Source organism: Tetranychus urticae, chromosome 1 (assembly GCF_039701765.1).
Source record: "Tetranychus urticae isolate SD_2017Ah chromosome 1, NJAU_TeUrti_SD_1.0, whole genome shotgun sequence".
Classification (NCBI taxonomy): Eukaryota; Metazoa; Arthropoda; class Arachnida; order Trombidiformes; family Tetranychidae; genus Tetranychus; species Tetranychus urticae.
Window position 1 is genome coordinate 2,120,625 of NC_142958.1, and position 18,159 is coordinate 2,138,783.

The 18,159-nt window shown below is 31.5% G+C and overlaps 1 protein-coding gene and 2 long non-coding RNA genes across 4 annotated transcripts; 1 reads left to right on the forward strand and 2 right to left on the reverse strand.

The window, feature by feature from the left end:
* Positions 1–254: 254 nt before the first annotated feature.
* Positions 255–2,767, reverse strand: LOC107368370 (uncharacterized). The gene is made up of 4 exons (XR_001570141.3): positions 2,627–2,767; positions 2,221–2,477; positions 1,088–1,239; positions 255–905 (listed from the first exon to the last, which is right to left on the reverse strand). It is a non-coding gene; the product is annotated as an uncharacterized LOC107368370 (long non-coding RNA).
* A 133-nt stretch (positions 2,768–2,900) lies between these two features.
* Positions 2,901–13,556, forward strand: LOC107368369 (transmembrane protein 198). 2 transcript variants are annotated; one of them, XM_015936185.3, is made up of 5 exons: positions 2,901–3,039; positions 3,801–3,966; positions 7,245–8,181; positions 10,522–10,937; positions 12,626–13,556. In XM_015936185.3, exons 3-5 carry the CDS (start codon positions 7,278–7,280, stop codon positions 12,767–12,769), a joined length of 1,464 nt encoding a protein of 487 aa, XP_015791671.2. In that variant the 5' UTR covers positions 2,901–3,039; positions 3,801–3,966; positions 7,245–7,277; the 3' UTR covers positions 12,770–13,556. The 2 variants fall into 2 exon arrangements, with proteins under 2 accessions (XP_015791671.2, XP_089122625.1); XM_089266499.1 differs by lacking the exon at positions 2,901–3,039 and having other exon boundaries at positions 3,540–3,966.
* Positions 13,557–13,893: 337 nt separating this feature from the next.
* On the reverse strand, positions 13,894–16,912 carry LOC107368432 (uncharacterized). Its single transcript, XR_001570152.3, has 2 exons — positions 16,557–16,912; positions 13,894–15,657 (listed from the first exon to the last, which is right to left on the reverse strand). It is a non-coding gene; the product is annotated as an uncharacterized LOC107368432 (long non-coding RNA).
* Positions 16,913–18,159: the final 1,247 nt, after the last annotated feature.

An 18,159-nucleotide genomic window follows, 5' to 3' on the forward strand; every position in this document is an offset into this window, starting at 1 on the left:
ATGTCCACAATTGTGATTACAATTCAATGGGAAACTGAACATCAAGTCGAGTCATACAAAACCGGAACAAGTTGAACCAGATGGAGAGAAAGAGTTCAACCAATAGATGGTCATTGTTAAATAAAAAGCACGGAAGTAACAAGATGATTCATGAAAAAAGCAATTCCTAATTAAAACTAAAGGTAAATTGTTTCACTAATTGTGATTCTGTAGTTACATTAGACATTAATGTTAAATCTATTAAACAGTATTAATAGAAGGTAATAAAGCGACATTTAATGGCTCTGAAAAGTGAACATAAATGAATATAAAAAGCGTAAACTGACCAACATTAGTAAAGCAAATTTGATAGATTTACATTATAATGGATTACATTTGTTCATAAAGACATTAGTTGAGAAAAGGTTTCAACAATTGTTGTGATCTCGTTAATGGTTTAATCAACAATTTACAAGACTATTGGTCATGCAAATCACAATTAATCCATCAGTTTATGATCAATTGATCACGAATTGTTGACCAGATATATCCAAGCAAAGCGTATTGACAACATTGCTTCAATGGTTAACCTCATATACTTCAATCTAATGTTACCCTTACACTTTCAATTTATACCAATAACGGAACCATGATTTATCGTGATGAAAGATTAATGAAAAAACTGTCCTAATCTGAAATTGATTTAATTAATTTCAATTCAGACTAATGGTGGAAAAAGAGCAAAAAATGGATTTATGCTTGTGGACATTGATTAACCTTTAATTATCGTTGAAAGTAGAGAGGTAGAAATGTTATGAATAATTAATATTGGTTGATGATTCTTTTATATCCTTTGATTGAGATAATTGTATGTAATAGACTGGATTATCGATGTTTCCATTATTATGTTAATATCATGATTATCGCTGGAGCAATCACGAAACACGAAAGTGTTGATCATAGTTAGCCATTAACAATTTAATTCCCAATTATCGGCCAAGTTGAATCCACCAAGAATTGAAATATGAACATAAATAAGATGAAAAAAAGCAAAAATAATCAGTAAATTGAAAAAACAGTTTTCATCTCAATCGGCTTCTTTTTTTACCTTTAAGTTATCATCACACCTTAAATTGTTATAATTTGTAGCCAATTTTCAGTCGATAATTGGAATCAAAATGTATTACCGGAAGATTTTTAAATTCATTGTTGGATAGGATTGCCATTTCATGTCCAACCTTAGCTGTTAATTGTCCAACACTGTAATGATTAGAATTAAAAAGAGTTAATCTTTAACACAAAAATCGAGTAGCTCATAGAATATTGTTGATTCATTTCAATTGTTTAGATTGATTGGTTAACCTGGTGAAATTTAATTATGGAAAAGTCACTTCCGTGAAATTTCACTCATTAGTTGACAGTTGATGGTAAAATGTATTGATCAGAATATTTCATTCGGTTGTTTCATCTTATTTTTGAATCAAAATCAAAGTGTATTACCTAAATGATTATTAAAATTGGAAGAATGATTGAGCAAGTTGATTGTTCACCAACAAATTCCAATCTCATCAGTTTGTCTATTTTCCCTATCATGATTAAAGAATCTGGTTAAAGATTGAAAGGTTCAATAGCCTATTCAAATTTTGGTTTTACAATCAAGAAGCATAATTAGAAGTGAACAAATTAATAGGTGAAAAACAGTTGAATTGAACCTGAATTTGATACCATTTTGTTTTGTCTGGTTTAAAACAAAATTATGTTTTAAATAATGTGATTCTTTCCGCCATTCATTATTCCTGAATCATTATACTATCATATTGTCAAACCTAATTAAATTGTGAAATTGTGAAAGTCAATATTTGCCATAAAATTAATGAGGAAGACTTAATTTACAATGATAAATATTAACTGAGCAAATACATCATCTAAAAATGCAATTATCCTGTCTATGGAACACCTTGAATCTAAAGTAAAATCACACATTAATCATAAGAAAATCATGAAAAATATCATGATTATCGGTCTTGACAATCCTCAAAAGAATATTTCTTCAACTTTTTTTCCTTGTCAACTCCCATCCAGAGGCATTTCATCAATGTAAATTAGGTTAATTGGTAACATTTAGATATCCAATTTAATGGAAGTGAAACTTCAATTGATCCTTAATGGTTATTACTGTTGAACTCTTGACTTTTGTCCAATGCTTTGATATTCTATTAATAAGTATCATCTTTTTTTTACCTAATTCATGGTGATGATAAAAACAAAACGAACAATCCAGGTTTCATGAGATGGTATTGGATCGATGACCTAGAATTCAATTCATGACCTAGACGATAATCTCGAACACTTTTCCTTGGTTACTGACGTCATAATATTGTAGGCCCATCTTGGAACCAGAAAGAAAGGGAGAACGAAAGAGAAAACTCAGATGATTCTGTTCAGATTCATGGTGAGGATATTGAAAGAGTTGAATCGATAGAGTTCAGTATTAAAACCTAAAGAAAGACAGAATAAAAAAGAGAGGAAAAAGATATTAAGTTAGGATTTTCGGTTTTTTTCCTTGTAATTGTTGGTTTCTTTTGTTTATTTTAATCTTCAACTGTTAATAAATTTGATTAAAGAATCAATTTGTTTAATTGCTTACCTTACTGTTAAACAAAAGATATAAATATGCAACACCATTGATGATCATTTGTATGGACTAATGGTATCCACAATCGTCATTATTATTGTATACAAGACAACACTTAAAAACATGTAACCATTCAACAACAAGCTACAAATTGTATCCTTTAGGTTGACATCTTTTTTTTCATTTAATAGTGTAACAATTCAACAAATTAACCTTGAGATTAATTAACTTTTCCATGGATCACTAAATTTAATTACAATTGTTAATGTTGACAGTATTTGAAAATATCAAAATATGGATAAAACCAATTTACACAAAATGGACGACAAAAGAGTGTGTTGAGAATCCAAATTACATCATGGATCATAATTTTCCCTCCTTTTTGCTTCTCAACGTTAAATTGTACTCGATCCTAACATCAAAGGGTAAGTAACTGATTAACTTATTATCCGATAATTTAACCTGATATTAAATCCAAATGAATGTAAAACAAAAACCTGTGACCCTTGGTTACCTCAATGGCAGCATTTTCAAAAATCATTGTAAAACAATTGATTTTGATTATTCCAGAATAGAATTGGTTTTCTTTTAAATTGATCATGATTAATAATTTGATGATTTACCATGCAGAGAGAAACAAAGATTGAAATTAATTAATCAACAGATTTTCAATGAGATTGTAACAACCGCAAGAAAAGGATCAAGTTTAGCGCTAAAAAGACCCACCAAACTTGTTTAAAACCGTGGAAGAAAAACAAATCAAAGAAACATTTCTCTTTCTTCTGTCTTCTTTATCTTCCTTTCCTTTCTTTCCCTTTCTTTCAATCTTCTTCTCTCTCTTTATCTTCTCTTACTTTTCCCTCTCTTCATCTTCTCCCTCGCTTACTCATAGTCATCAATAAAGCAAACCAAGCCAGTTGTTGATTCATTCTCAGTCTAGCAACTTCACCAGGGTTGAGCCTCTTTTTTGTAATATGTTTTCAAACTGACAACCGTTATTAATTTTTTTAAAATACATTTTACCAGGCAATTGAACGATAATTAGCCTCAAAATTTAGTGGCAATCTTGGTTTACCCATTTAATCATTGTACATAAACTAATTCGTTTTCATCTCTACTGTTTTTTTTGCTGGCCATCACTTTTTGACCATCAACATCTTTTTTTGTGTATACTTTGTGCTTTTAGTTTTTGTGCCTCAACTTGATTGGGATTATCTTTCGTTTTCTTCCAACACTAATTTAAAATCGTATTGATTACCTTTAATAAACCTCAACCACTGGAAGATTATCAAGCAAATTCAGGATAACTTAATATTCATCTCTAAATCACCAATTTTACCATTGAACCCATTGTAAGTATGATTCACTTTCAACCCAATTTCTTGCCCAAATCTTTCAACTTGCCATTACACAGTTACCATTGTTCAGCAAACATCCATATAAATTAATAAATGACTTACAATCCGATCCATAACAATCTATTAATCACAAAATGAACAATTGTTTACCATCACATTGCAAACCATTAATACTGTTTTGTAGACTGTAATAGATCCAGAATATCAATCACATTGTCCTTAAGTATCAATTTGTATAAATCTAATTATTTTCTTGACGTAAATTTGCTGTTTTTTTTATGTTCATCTGGTGACAACAAACCAATTTGCATGATGATTTAGCGATGAAACATGTGAATAATTAAGGAACAAGCAAAACATTAGTTTTATATAATTTAGTGTCTATTGATAAATCCAATGTGCTTCCATTGCAACCAAAATAAACTTACAATTGAAACAAATCCTTTACCTAATTTTTTCCGTATTTTTCCCTCAATCTCATACATTCCAATCAACAGTTTGTACTCATTTTGTATTATTTCATGATTACTAAATTATTTAGCTACCATTAAGTCAAACAGAAAGTCTACTTTAGGTTCAATTATTGATTTATCGTGATTAACCAAGAACGTGATTTATTTAGTGCTTATGAGTTTATCTTGTTAACTGTTCATCTTTTCAACTCAGTATGAAATATTACATTGCATCAAGTTATTTGCAAGTTCATTCAATGTGTTCACTCATTCATATTTTCAGCTTGAAAATAAAACAAATATCATGTAATAACAAGATACAAGAAAAAAGATGAACAAACAAAAAAAATGTTCAAAGATTTCAAAGTGTTGATGATTTTAGTAAAAAAAAAGTTGAACAAGAAACTTGAAAAATAAACTTCCAAGTAAATGCATGATGAATACAAGATTGCAGTTAATAAGTTACAATTGAAGAGCTAATTTCCTATGAATAAGAATGAGTTTGAAGAGGAAGAAGAAGAAGAACCCAAAAAAAGATGTAAATTTCCCTAACCCTACCTTGAAGCCCTTCCACCCTCAACCTGTTGACACTTAAAACGTTGAAAGTTAACCTTATCAGTCTGAGCAAATGGTGAACAAGTTAACAGAGTCTAGGATAAGAAACAGGCTTAGGTCAATCAAGGATATCCAAGATATTAACCTGTACATTTGGAAAGGTAACCCGGCCGTCCAGGCCATTTTTGCTTTATGTTAGCAAACAGTAAACAGTAAACAAAAAGTTGCTAACCAAATCCACCTTTTTCCACCTCTTGTTAATACACTCTGAATGGGGCCAGTTTACCACTAGAAGGAGAAACATTGTCCCGGACTCATTTCAACCCAATCCACTTTTCATCAGCAACCTTTTTTTTACCTCAATTGCTTCCAACCAGTGTCACAAACATTATATTATATTATAATATGTAAACCCATTGGTTTGCAATAACTTGCTTTAATTGCAGTCTCAAACCTCCTCTTCATATCCAGGGTTGAAAATTTATTTTTTGCTTCTTCTTGTCAATTGAAAATGAGTTTTCAAGAGTAAATTTAGTTTGCATCTTTACAAACTCAAACAATAGATATTTTTTTACCTGATCAACATCAAAAAATTATTTTCCATTATTATTGTGTCAAGAAAGCGTTAGAACCTAAAACAACTATATTCACTAACAATGCTCAAGTTGATTTGATCTAAATAAAAGGTCATTTTTGAGACTAGATTCACTGCTTAGATTGACTAAAGGATGGTCAATATCAAGTTATTTTGAGGCAGAAAAATCGAGGTTTCTTTAGACAATTTATGTCGGGCGACAATGCAAATGGACCATTTAAGCATCGCCTTGTTTTTCAACAAGATTTCAATATCAATTGTACTTTAATTATAAGTCAAACTAGACTTCATCAGAATAACAATTTATTTTGAATTAGCCTGACTCTGAGTTTAGTGGACTTTACTGTTTCAAAAAGTAAAATAAAAATATTATTGTGACAATTGTCTTGATAATCATTATTGATTATCTTGTTTTGAAGCTTCAATTTTATCTATTGATTCACTTTACTCGATAAGCCTATGGACTGTCAATAGAGTTGATCTAATCCGGATAAAGTTGTATTTGGCTTTAAACATTTCAAATGAAATGTTTCAGAGTTGATAAAAAAGCTTGTTAATCAATGAAAGTAATGCAATTTAACATGGTCTATTCACACTTGCCTAACCATTTTCAACTCTCCAAATGATCTGTCAAAATTTTCAAACATTAACCTAGATCTGTCCATTTCATATGTAATATACAATTTATTATACAATTTACAGCGAATGAAGAAAAATGTTGTTAATTTTTGTGTACCAAGTCTCGATTAGCGTCTAAATAAGTCTCAAGGCTCATCATAGCCACTTATCAATACAAGTCTCTCAATCCTCATCTGTTGCTTTAAAAAAATGTTCAAACACCTTAACAGACAGTTTCTCTGTTTAACCTTTAATATAAACTGATAACTTAATGGTCTAACCTTATTCACCTTGATGAAGACAAAAAAAAATAGCTGAAAGGTAACTTTAAAACTGCAAAAATCTCAAATTCTTTGTACCTAAAAAAAGACGGATCTTCTAGTAGCCAAGTTCCCTCTGCCTTAGGTCATTACAATTGTCCAAGGGTAAGGTCAGCCTAATAGACTCGACAATGGCCATAATTTAACAACAAAGATGAGTAAATTCACTTCGATATTACTTTAGCAACTTCACCTGAAAAAAAAGCTCTACTTTGACTCTTGACTTTATTTGCTCTTTGCTCATGATAATGATGTCAATAAACAGATATTATTATCATCGTTTTACCAGTGAAGCCAAGTAATCAACTAACAATGGATTATAAATTGTTGACCGCATTTCTTAAACTTCATCTTAAGATTCACCAATTTGAAACAATATTTAAATGCAATGGCTGTAAACCCTCAAAAACTGGATTAACTTGAGCTTTTCATATTAGTCAACAGATTAGCTTTCAATTTCAATCTTTAATCTTGCTCTTGTATCTTTCTTGGTTTACCATTTACCAGTAAAACGGTAAAAGTAAAGATATTGATTAAGATGGTAAACAATTGTTCAACTTCAATTGCCAAGTCAACAATTTGACTAATTAATCTTTGTCGTACAATTATCTTAATGTCTAGTCGGAAAGACTACAGTTTATTGATCCACTACTTTGGGTCAAAAGATGACCACTTTTGTGACACTTCAACTAATCTTTATTTTCATTTTTTTTTCTTCCTATTCATCACCAGGTTAAAGCAATGTAAAACAATTGTCTACCAATAATGAGGCTTTCCTTTGAACCAGCCAGTCCAACCCATTCACCGTCATTTGGTTTAGCTGAATCAATAGGTTCAGATGAATCATTTGCTTCATCATCCATTGAATCATCCAAATTTTCAGACTTTTTTTCACCCTCGCCACCATCTTCACCTTCCTCATCAAGTCAAACCATTGATAACCTCTCTAGTTCAACGACATCCAATTTATGGTCAACCATTTTCACACCAACAATTTCATCAACCTCTCTGCCCATCTCAACACCAACAGTAACAACAACAATCTCATCTCTACTGTCATCCATTTCATCTTCAACAATAGAACCATTAACTAGCGAATCAACGGCACCAGTCGATCACTACTATCCCCATCATAACCATCATCATCCAGTGACACCTTTCACTGCCACTCTGCCAACTCGAATAATAGACTTTGGCGATAAATTTGTCCGTGAAGAGCAACGATGTGTGGCTCTTGTACCCGAATCGTATGACCCAATCACATCGACCCTCTGTGGGTTGGCAGTTTTCATTGGATTAATTTACATTCTTGCCGGTTATCGGTTATTCAGGTCAACATTGTTTCTCACAGGATTTTTAATCTCATCCTCACTGGTTTACACATTGATTGGACTTACCTCATCACCAATACCCTTCCTGGGTACTCTTGTTGTATCCCTTTCAGTTGGATTGTTGACCGGCCTGGTTACCTTTCTTGTAGCCTGGATCGGCCTGTTTTGCCTTGGATTTAACCTGGGAACCTTCATTGGAACCATTATCATAATCTCAATTCACCTTTTATCACCTCATGTTGATACACTTTCACCTCCTCAGTCAATCTGGGTAACCTTTTCAGTGATTGCTGGATGGGGAATCATCGGCGCCTTTTCAACCCTCTATTTTCAAAAAGGTTAATTTTCCCATTCTTTCCATTATAATCCTCTCATCCATTCAATCCATCAACATTAGCAACTTTTAGGAACCTCATGAGTTTCATTTCCTGAGTTTCATCTGGTTTGCTTTCACTCTCAATCAATTAGCTTCAATTGAATGTGAATGTCATCTTTTAGTTAAACCATTTTTAAATTGATATAAATTGTCAATCAATTGGTTAGCACTTTCATCATTGAACAGCAAATACAAATCATTATCATTTATAGCTTTAAAAGTTAATCATCCATTCATCATCATCATCATCATCACAATATTTAATTTAATTTCATCTCTAAATTATTTTGTCCTTAAATCAATTTATCTTGTTAATGATCAACATTGAAAAAAAAGTGTTGAGCAGATGAACAGAAAAGTCAAGTCAAGTCTTCAACTTTCAATATTATTTTCATGATAATTTCATCTTTTTTTTCCTCCCACAAACATTTCTTTTCAAAAAAGGAAGCATTTTTTATCGAAGCAAAAATTCCAGTTACAAGATAATTGGCTTCGGATGACCTCAGAGTATCATCATGAAACCACTCATCTTCATCCATTTTATCCTTTCCATCCTTAACATCTTCTTTGTCCTACTCTTCATCTCCCATCCCTTAACCTTTCCTTATTTACCTCAATTTTTTACCAGTTGAACCGTTTTATTTTCATGAAAACATGTTGTTAGTCAGTTTCGGTTAATTCATTTGCACGGTTATTGCCTATTTACAGCTCTTTGGGTATAAAAATTTAACCCGATCAACATCATTTTAAACAATAAAAGCAATAATCATAATAAAGGAGTAACATGAAAAAATGTAAAGCTTATAATGGGCTGACAATATTTGGTAAAATCTTATAATAATTTTATACCTTGGTTACAAGTTACCCAAAAATAGTGCCATTGAAGTAAACATTGATCATTATGTTGATTGAACTCAAACCAAAAAAAAAGGAACCAAAATCAACATAATTTTTGTTGAAATTGCTCTTTTTTGTTGCCGGAAAAGGTAACAACAAAATCAGGTCAACTGTTTATGACCAAAAAAATCATAGTTACTATGATAAGTTGGTTCAAATGTTAAGTTGAAGTCTGACTGGATTTAACTCATCGGATTATTTTGAATTGTGAAAATAAATTGATTAGACTTAACTGAAAGCTGATTTACAGGAAAGTTGATTTGATCCTAGCAGAGTTTCATGATATTAGATTATCAATTGTTGGTTTTGTTAAACAAAAGGCTAAAATCTGAATGATCAAGAGGACAATCTTTATCAGATTATTTTTAAGGTTGACAAAAAGCCTTTTCATAAGTCAACTGACAATTGTTTTTTCTGGTTAAGTCTGCACCTGAAACTATTGATTTACCAGACTAGACTGACTCAAAGGATAGTCATTAGGTTATTTTGTATTTTCATTGTTACTCAAGGTTTGTTCAACTCTATCGATTGACAATTTAAGACAATTTAACAACGACTAATCTCAATTAGCTTTTCAGGTTTTACAAATTTTCCGACCATTTTCATTGTTAAACTAAAAGTGGATTTGGAGCGACTTTACCGGCTGGCCATTTGTTTTGGCTTAATCCAAAGCTTAAACATTTAAAAGATCAAAAATGTTGTTAATTTGCTTCAAAGGGATTTAGTTTATTAGAAGCGATCCTTTTAAATATTTCATCGGAAACATTCAAAGACCTTTCATGAAATCTGTTGACTATTGAACCGGTCAATCTTTTCATCTTTCCCTTAATGAGAAACATTGTTGAAATGTTTCTGCCTAAAGGCATTATTGACATGTTGAGCTTATGACTTATTTTTTCGCCTCGCTTTCTCTTCTCACTTTGCTTCTTCCTAATCATCCTCTCAACCATCATCACATACGGAACACACATGATACATCCTCATCTTCACAGTTTTTTCAGTCTTTTTTGTCTTCTTTACATCTCATCATCTTTTCCCTTTCATTGTCTTTCAACAAAAATATTCATCTTCCTGTAAATTCCAATTCCTTTTGTCTTCTTTTCCTCTTCCCTTTGCCCTTATATAAACCATCTCCTAATCAATGATAGTCATCTTCAGGTCACTCATGTCATCCATGTCCATCAATGGCGTAATGAATGTTGACTTGAAAATAAACCATTTAAAGCTATCCATTCACAATCAAATTGACAATCAACAAAACCAAAAGACATTGAAACGTTCCCTAACTGATAGATTGAAATGAGAAATGGATAAACAATTGAACCCAAATTTAACCAGAATTAAAAACTCTAATTTACCCTCAAAATTGACCAAAATGACTAATAATTTTTGTCTTCTTTTACAGGATGCACCATCTTAGCAACCTGTATGTTTGGATCAGCCTTTGTGATAGCAGGATTAGATTATTTTGTTGAAAATTTTAACCTATTCAATTGGTTTTGGGAAAACTTGCGAACCGATGGAAATGGCTATGTAACTCTGAATGGATCAGATGATTCAGGTTTATTCATGTGTCTTATATCATGGATTTTGCTGATGCTTTGGGCAATCCTTGTTTCACTTGGTTTATTTTGTCAATGGTGTGCCACTGGTCGAGGCTATTATCACACAGGAACCTTGACAAGTACCTCTTCTAGTCGTCGTAATGGTACACTGGATTTGGTCAAGATTCGTGCAGAAGAATCGAAAACTGAACAAAAACAGAGAAAATATCGTTACCTTTATCAAGTCAGAACTGCTCATGGCGATGTTATTTCCCAGGTAAGAGTCTTGCATTTGCTTGAAAAAATGTTACAACTTCACTTTCTCATCATAATTCATGGCTTTTCTTCAACTTGCTCAGTTGATTGTCATTGTTGCAAATCACTTTAATCAGTCAACCTTACGTTGCTAATTTAGCTATTTAAACAGATGTACATACTAATTGAACAACAATTGACAATTAGCAAGACTTTGTCAGCTGTTTATGTAAACCTAAAAAATGTAATTTCGTTTTATCCAAACTTAAGTTGATTCAATGATTTATTATAATCATTAATCTAGTCAATATTGAGAGATATTTCTGTTTTTGTCCTTTTTCTTGAGTCTTGCCATGTATCAATTCATCTCACGATTGTCAGTATCAGTGAACCTTTAAAAAGTGTAACAACAGATGATAATGTTGATGGTAATGATGTTGACGATGATGATGAGGAGGAAAAAAAACAGGAACCAAGTAAATTGAACATGTTTGTTGTCTATTAACTCAGATTATCCAACATTGAATTTTACCTTTTAAAAGGTTGTCCAGTTCAATTTGGTGACTTGACATTGGATCATTTAATCTCAGTTTTTCCCACACTTTCGCTTATGAAACTAGTCTGTCAACTTGACTTTTTTTACCTGTTTTTTGCTCTTCTCTTACCTTTCGCTATTAACTTTCCTTCCTTCTTTTCAGGTTTACCTTTAATCATCTAAAATCTAGTTAATTTTTTAGTCTCTCAGATCAGTCACAATAATCGCAAGACAAAATCAATTGAAACAATCAACAATCAAACGATTCAACTTGAAACCTTTTGCGTCTTTAATCAAACCTTTTCAAGACATTTACACATTTAGCTTTTGAGGGTTAATTGTTGGTTTCCATTGAATTTGCTAATTATATTAAATCAGTCTTTTCCTTTTTATGCTCTGCTAATCTGTCAGATAATGATTAAGATGATTAACAATTTACTGTGAGAACATTTTAAACATTTTTTTCCTTTATTTGCATAATTGTAAATTGCCAATGAAAGTGAAATGTTGATTGATCAAGAGTTGGTCATTGATTTCAATGGTTAATGGTTGATTCTTAATTGGTGTTGCTATTTTTACTTCACTAATTGTTGACCTGAAAACATGATTTTACTAGTTAAATTGATTTCAACAGTCAGTTTGGTCAATCACAATAATATTCATCTAATAACGTTTATATGTTGACCTCTTTAAACCTTTCATCCAAACTGATCCATTGAATCTATTCAATTTCAAATGATACAACAAGCTTGATAAACATTTGAAACAATCAAAATAGCAACCTTGATCCTGAATTGTGATTAAAAGTGATTTACAAGCAAATAAGACAAAATAATCATTATTCAAATTGTATTGTCAGATGAAAAGAGATGTTAAGAGTCATTGCTTTCAATTGAAGGGTTTACTTTTTTCTTGAAATGTTTAATCATTCAGACCAATATCGAGTCCATTATTGATACAATTTAAGCTCAATCAATCAAATTTACCCTGATTAGAAGACAGTGTTAATCAGTTTAATTTGTTTTCCTTCACGTAACAAATTTCGAGAATTGATTTGCATTTCATCTTGAAAACTGAAAGCGACTTTAATTTTCATTTCCAACTCTTACACTTCCCACTAATTGACCCTTAATTGTGAGTAAATTTTAATTTCAATTTTCTTTCTTCTTCTACAGCATTACATTCAAAATTTTCAGAAAAAATTATCACCTCAAATGGATCACAATGATAGTCTGAGGACTTACAATTCCGATTTAAGCCATTTGACCAGTTATAATCAATCGGAAAGTCGGACAACCACAATGAGCCATCTTCCTTGAACCCAGTCCTCACCAAAATGACCCAAGATAAATCAATAATTATCAATTGCCGAAAAATTGGAAAGCTTAAACCATTGTGATAATTAGACAAATTGACTATTGAATTGTACAAAAGTGGAGACAATTTTTGTCAAATCAAAGAAAGCATTTCAATTGGATTTATTTTTAATTGTGATATGAGTGTAAATACAATCAGGAAGAAGAGATTATATTTGGAAGGTCGATTGTAAAAAAAGCTAAATTTATATCAACGATTTCAATGGTTATAAATATTGGTTGGAAAAAATATTCAACAATTGATTCAATTTTCAAGCTTCTCCAGTTTTTTTTTCAAGCCTCACACCTGGAAAGGTTATTGATTCATAGTATTTCAATCAATGGTGATACTTTGAATCTCATTTTTTGTTCCTCAACTGATTCTTTTTTCATTATCAGTTTCATCGGATGATTCAAATTTTATCAACAAACGTCTTAACAACATTTTTTTTGAATCAACTTGCAACTTCCTTGTCTATCAACAACAGGATCATCTTCAGTCTCATCATGATCGCTCATCATTTGCTAGCAAAACAAAGGCGTTATTATTACAATGTAAATGATTTTCAATTGTGGCTGAATGTGAAACAAACATTGAAAATAATTTGTTTCTTAATACAATTTTGTATAAATTTCCCATTGTAAATTGACTAAACAATTGTCAGTGCCATTAGTCTTAAAGGTAAAATCAGGTGACTAGCAATTAAATCATTTGCAATTAAAATAAAACTCTTTCATTTCATTAAACCTACAAGTTGAATCTACCGCGTTAACCTTGTTTTAATCAACCTGAAGCAAAACAACCAGAGGAAAAACAGTTACATAGACAATTTTGCTTTACTTTTAACAGTTGAGATTGAGGAAAGGCTAAATTGTGAATCAACTTGTAAATCAAATTATCAATTTAAACAATTATCTTGTTTCCAATTGAAATAACCATTGATCTGATTCGACTTATAAGTCCAGGTTTGATCCTCTTTTCAAAAGCACACTCAAAAAAGTGACCTTTCAAGGGATTTAATTTTCATTTGCTTCATTTATCACAATCAACAATCTGTTTTGCCTCTTATGGAAACTATCAATTTACAGAAAGAAAAAATTTAATCAAAACAAATCATCATCATTTAAGTATACAAATCAGGCTTAATTGTACCTTAAGCTAGGTAAAAATATTTGCTACAAAAAACAACAACAAAAAGAAACAACTCATCAAGCGTAATGTTGATTTTCATTTCAGTAAATTCAATTAATCACTTTAAACTTTTTGATTGCACCAATTATATCAGTTGTTAGAAGCAGTAAAATGAACCAAATTAGATGAATATAAGGTATAACAATTAACAGTCAGGTTAAGATGTTGTTATGAGCCGGAAAGTGGATAAAAAATGCTTCAATAACAGCAACATTGGTTAGTCAGGAAAAGTTGATTGTCCCCATTAACATATGGTAATCGGTCTGCTTTTTTTTGGTTAAAAACTCGCAATTTGATTGACTGATTACATCATTTGATTATCTTTTCAATTTTAATAAACATTTTCCCATGTTTAATCCTTGATTCGGATCCATGCTGATTCCAAGTGATATATGAGCTTTCATTGGTCCCTCATTGCTGTTTATTATAATACAATCCATTCAATTGACGCCATTTTTACTTGTTTCACCTTTACAGCTTTGTAAGTCTGATTACTCCATTCAACCATCAAATTATTGCCTTTGTTTGCAACATATTTAAGCAATGGTTAAATCAGCTTTGAATCAACATCATTAGCAATGAAAATATTGTCAAATTGTTTGCCAAATTGTTTGTCAAATTGAGATTGATCTTGTTCAACCTTTTCTTTGCTTGTGGTAAGGGAAAGTGACTGGAAATCACCAGAGATGCCGATAAAGTGAAGACCAATCCATTGACCATGAATAAACGATGATGAGAAGATGATTTGAAGATGATTGCTAGATTGTCTGTTCACTCCATGTGGCCTTAAAGTCCTCAATTCCTTATTTTTAACATCTTTCTCTTGGTTTATCCTTTTTTTTCCTCCAATAAATCTAACCGAAAATGCAACCTTCCAATTCAACCCATGTTTAGATTTGAAAATATGTTAATAACAACTCTTTTTACCAGTCGCTTTTATTTCTTTATAAAACTCCAATCAGTCGTCAACCATTTAATCAATTAATTCAGATAATCAACCTTCAATCAGTCAAAAATCAATAGCTTTAGACTGACAACACCAAAAAACGAGTCAACAGGAGCAAACGAGTTTTTTTTCCTTTGCATAAATTTATCACTGACCTTGCCAAAAGCTTTGAGGGTAATATGATGATAAAGAAGAAGAAGAAAGATGGTTATAATGATTTAGATGAAGGAGAAGCTCAAGATGTGGACGGAAATCGGCCTCAAAAAGAGTCTTTGTTCGATAATTTTAGTTTCTCGTTTACATTGAAATGCATCATTTACTTTTCTCGTCCGTTCCTCTTTTCACATAACCATTCTGGTTTCTATTGATTTTTATCGCCTCAAACAAGTATCAGAAGCTTTGCCACAATCATGAAATGCTTTATAATGACTTCTGTTAGAATCGGGTTCAACGGAAATGGCCAACTTCTTAATCCCATCATTGGGGAATTTCAAGTATTTCCGTTGTGTCAGCCTCCAGTTCGTGTTTGATCCAAGTAAACAGTCAACTGTTAATATTGATTCCCTACTTTCCTTTGTTTAACCAAATCCATTAGCATTGAATAATCAGCTGTAAATATTCACTAATCCCAATGGCCAATAGTTGAAAATAAACTTCATTTGCCTTTGCCACCAAATAAATTGAATATCTTTATTTACTTTTACTTGGGTTATCCTGGAAAAGATAAAGATAGAAGCATATGGATCAAGAATTAGATTTCATGTTAAATCAGGTCAATTTAAATAGTCGTCATCAATCAGACTCGAAATTACTGTTTCCAGTAAATTAACTGCCTTTAAATCCATTTATAAAACAACCATTTTCAGGCAACAGTTAATCTACATCTCTAGATGATTCAAAGGTAAACTCCTATGAAATTGTTTGAGGATATTTTCATCTTTTAGTGGTTGATTTAGCCTCTATTGTGAGACAAGCTCAAACAAAGCTTGAGGTAAACAGAACAGTAAAAAGACCAGTGAATTGGGCAAAAATAATCAATTGATTATCATCATTGTTAAACTCAGACTCAATCTTTTTTTTTCTCACTTTTATGTGAAACTGCCTTTTTAATGGCTTTTTTACACAGTTGAAATGGAAGGGAAAATTGGTGAAAACAAAAGGTAAAAGTGCAAGTCTTATTAAACTGAAAACAAAAGCATTGCGTTTGAGCGTTGAATTATTTCTGACCTTGGTTAATATCATTAGCGTTGTTTTTTTAGCGAGAGGTTAGGGGCGAGGGTCGAGTGTCCAATGAACACTTGAAATCACTTGTTAGGTAAGGTTTACTGAGGTTAATTTGTGTTTGCATATATTTCTTTAGACAACACCATTTAAACATAATAATATTTTCCCACCAAATGAATGGAAAAGGAAATTGATATGAACAAGAAGGCCAAGAAGATGTAGAAGTAAAAGAATGATGAGATGATGATGATGAACGGATGAGAGAATAAGAAAGCAATATCATCAACATCAACATACATTTCTATAAGAATTAAACTCCTCTTTCCGGCGCTCTTCTACTTTTCAAACCTCTTTTCATCATGTAATAGCTAAACCTGAGATTGTCTTACCCAATTAAATTTTAAATCACGATTTATAATGGTTAAACAAACTTTCGATGCTCAAATTGTTTCCTTCTCAGTTAAATTGTTTTCATATTTACCTATCAGTTAATCACGAAAAGGTAAAGATTGATTGGGATTGTCAGGTTATACCAGAAATACCATTCTTTATAATAGGGTTGAAATGCATAGCCAGACACTAGATACCAAAACTGATGATCGGACCCCATTAAATGATTTATAATGATTGATAAACACACTAATTGTTGAAGATCACTTTTAAAATAATAATATCGATGTTCACAATTAAAACATTTGACAATTTTCCACGTAAATAATTAAACGAACGAAACCAAACTCTAATCTAATTTATAGAGTTTATATTTTTTACACAGGCTTTTGTTTAATTGATATGAATAGAGATGGCGTTATGAAAATATTAATGACAAATATATTGATATCAAGGCGGTAAAATTCATCATTAGTAACGGATCTTGTCGTTTCACACCTTTACCCCTTTTTTCATCATCAGACCTTGCCTGTTATTGAATTGGCCCACAAATCAACTTTAATTCAACAAAATTAATCCAATTTCAAACTCTGTGTAACTAATTTCATCAATAGTTTCTTATTTAATAAATAAGTGTCTAAAACAATTAAGGTAAGAATGAAACTCTTTACACCTGTATTGGTCGATTAATTATTATGATTAAACGACTATTATACGCATTTTGTATCAAACTGAATTTTCTCGCCTTGGAATTCAATCAAATTAAATTTGAAAAGATTAAATAGAAACAAAGTGAAACAATTCAGATGACAAAATTAAAAGTGAAGATAATTTTGTTTCGATTTGGAAAAAAAAGTTTTTTAAAAAAAATCAATCTTTAGGGTTCAATTGCTACCAATCACTTTTTCAGTTTACAAAGTCTTTAATTTATTTCAATTATTGTATTATTTAATCTAATATATTAATCTTTACAGCTAATCACAGGGAATCAAATATTTGGAATATTAATTTTGCTGCTTAAACCATTCAACATAGAGCTTGACTAAGATCTGTTGAATTTCCTAAATTGATAGATAAATCCTGAAAAATTGTACAACTGCCCATTGTGTTATCTGGTAACTTTCATTAATATCTGGTAATATTAGTGAGATAATAGAAATGGGAAAAGCTAAAGAACTGTCTGACCAGGAACGCGGTCAAATCCTCGAATTAAAAAAATTACATCCTACATGGACAAACCAAAAAATAGCAAAGCACGTAAAAAGAAGTGCTTCGACGATCGGCAGGTTCCTTAAGGATCCTGACTCTTATGGTAAGGCTCCTAGGTCAGGAAGGCCTAAAGTAACAACTGTAAGAGATGATCGCAGGATAAGACGCTTGGATCGTATAAGGGGACTGTCTTCGGGACAGATCAAAAGTGAGATGAATCTTAGCTGTTCTGCACGGACAATAAGAAACAGACTCGCGGAGTGTCGAGATGTGAGAGTTTCAAAGCATACTTTCGAAGAATCGTGGAGAAGAAAGCGATTATTATTTGCATCTGAAATGAAATCGAAACCCCAGAGTTACTGGGACAATGTCATATTTACTGATGAAAACATT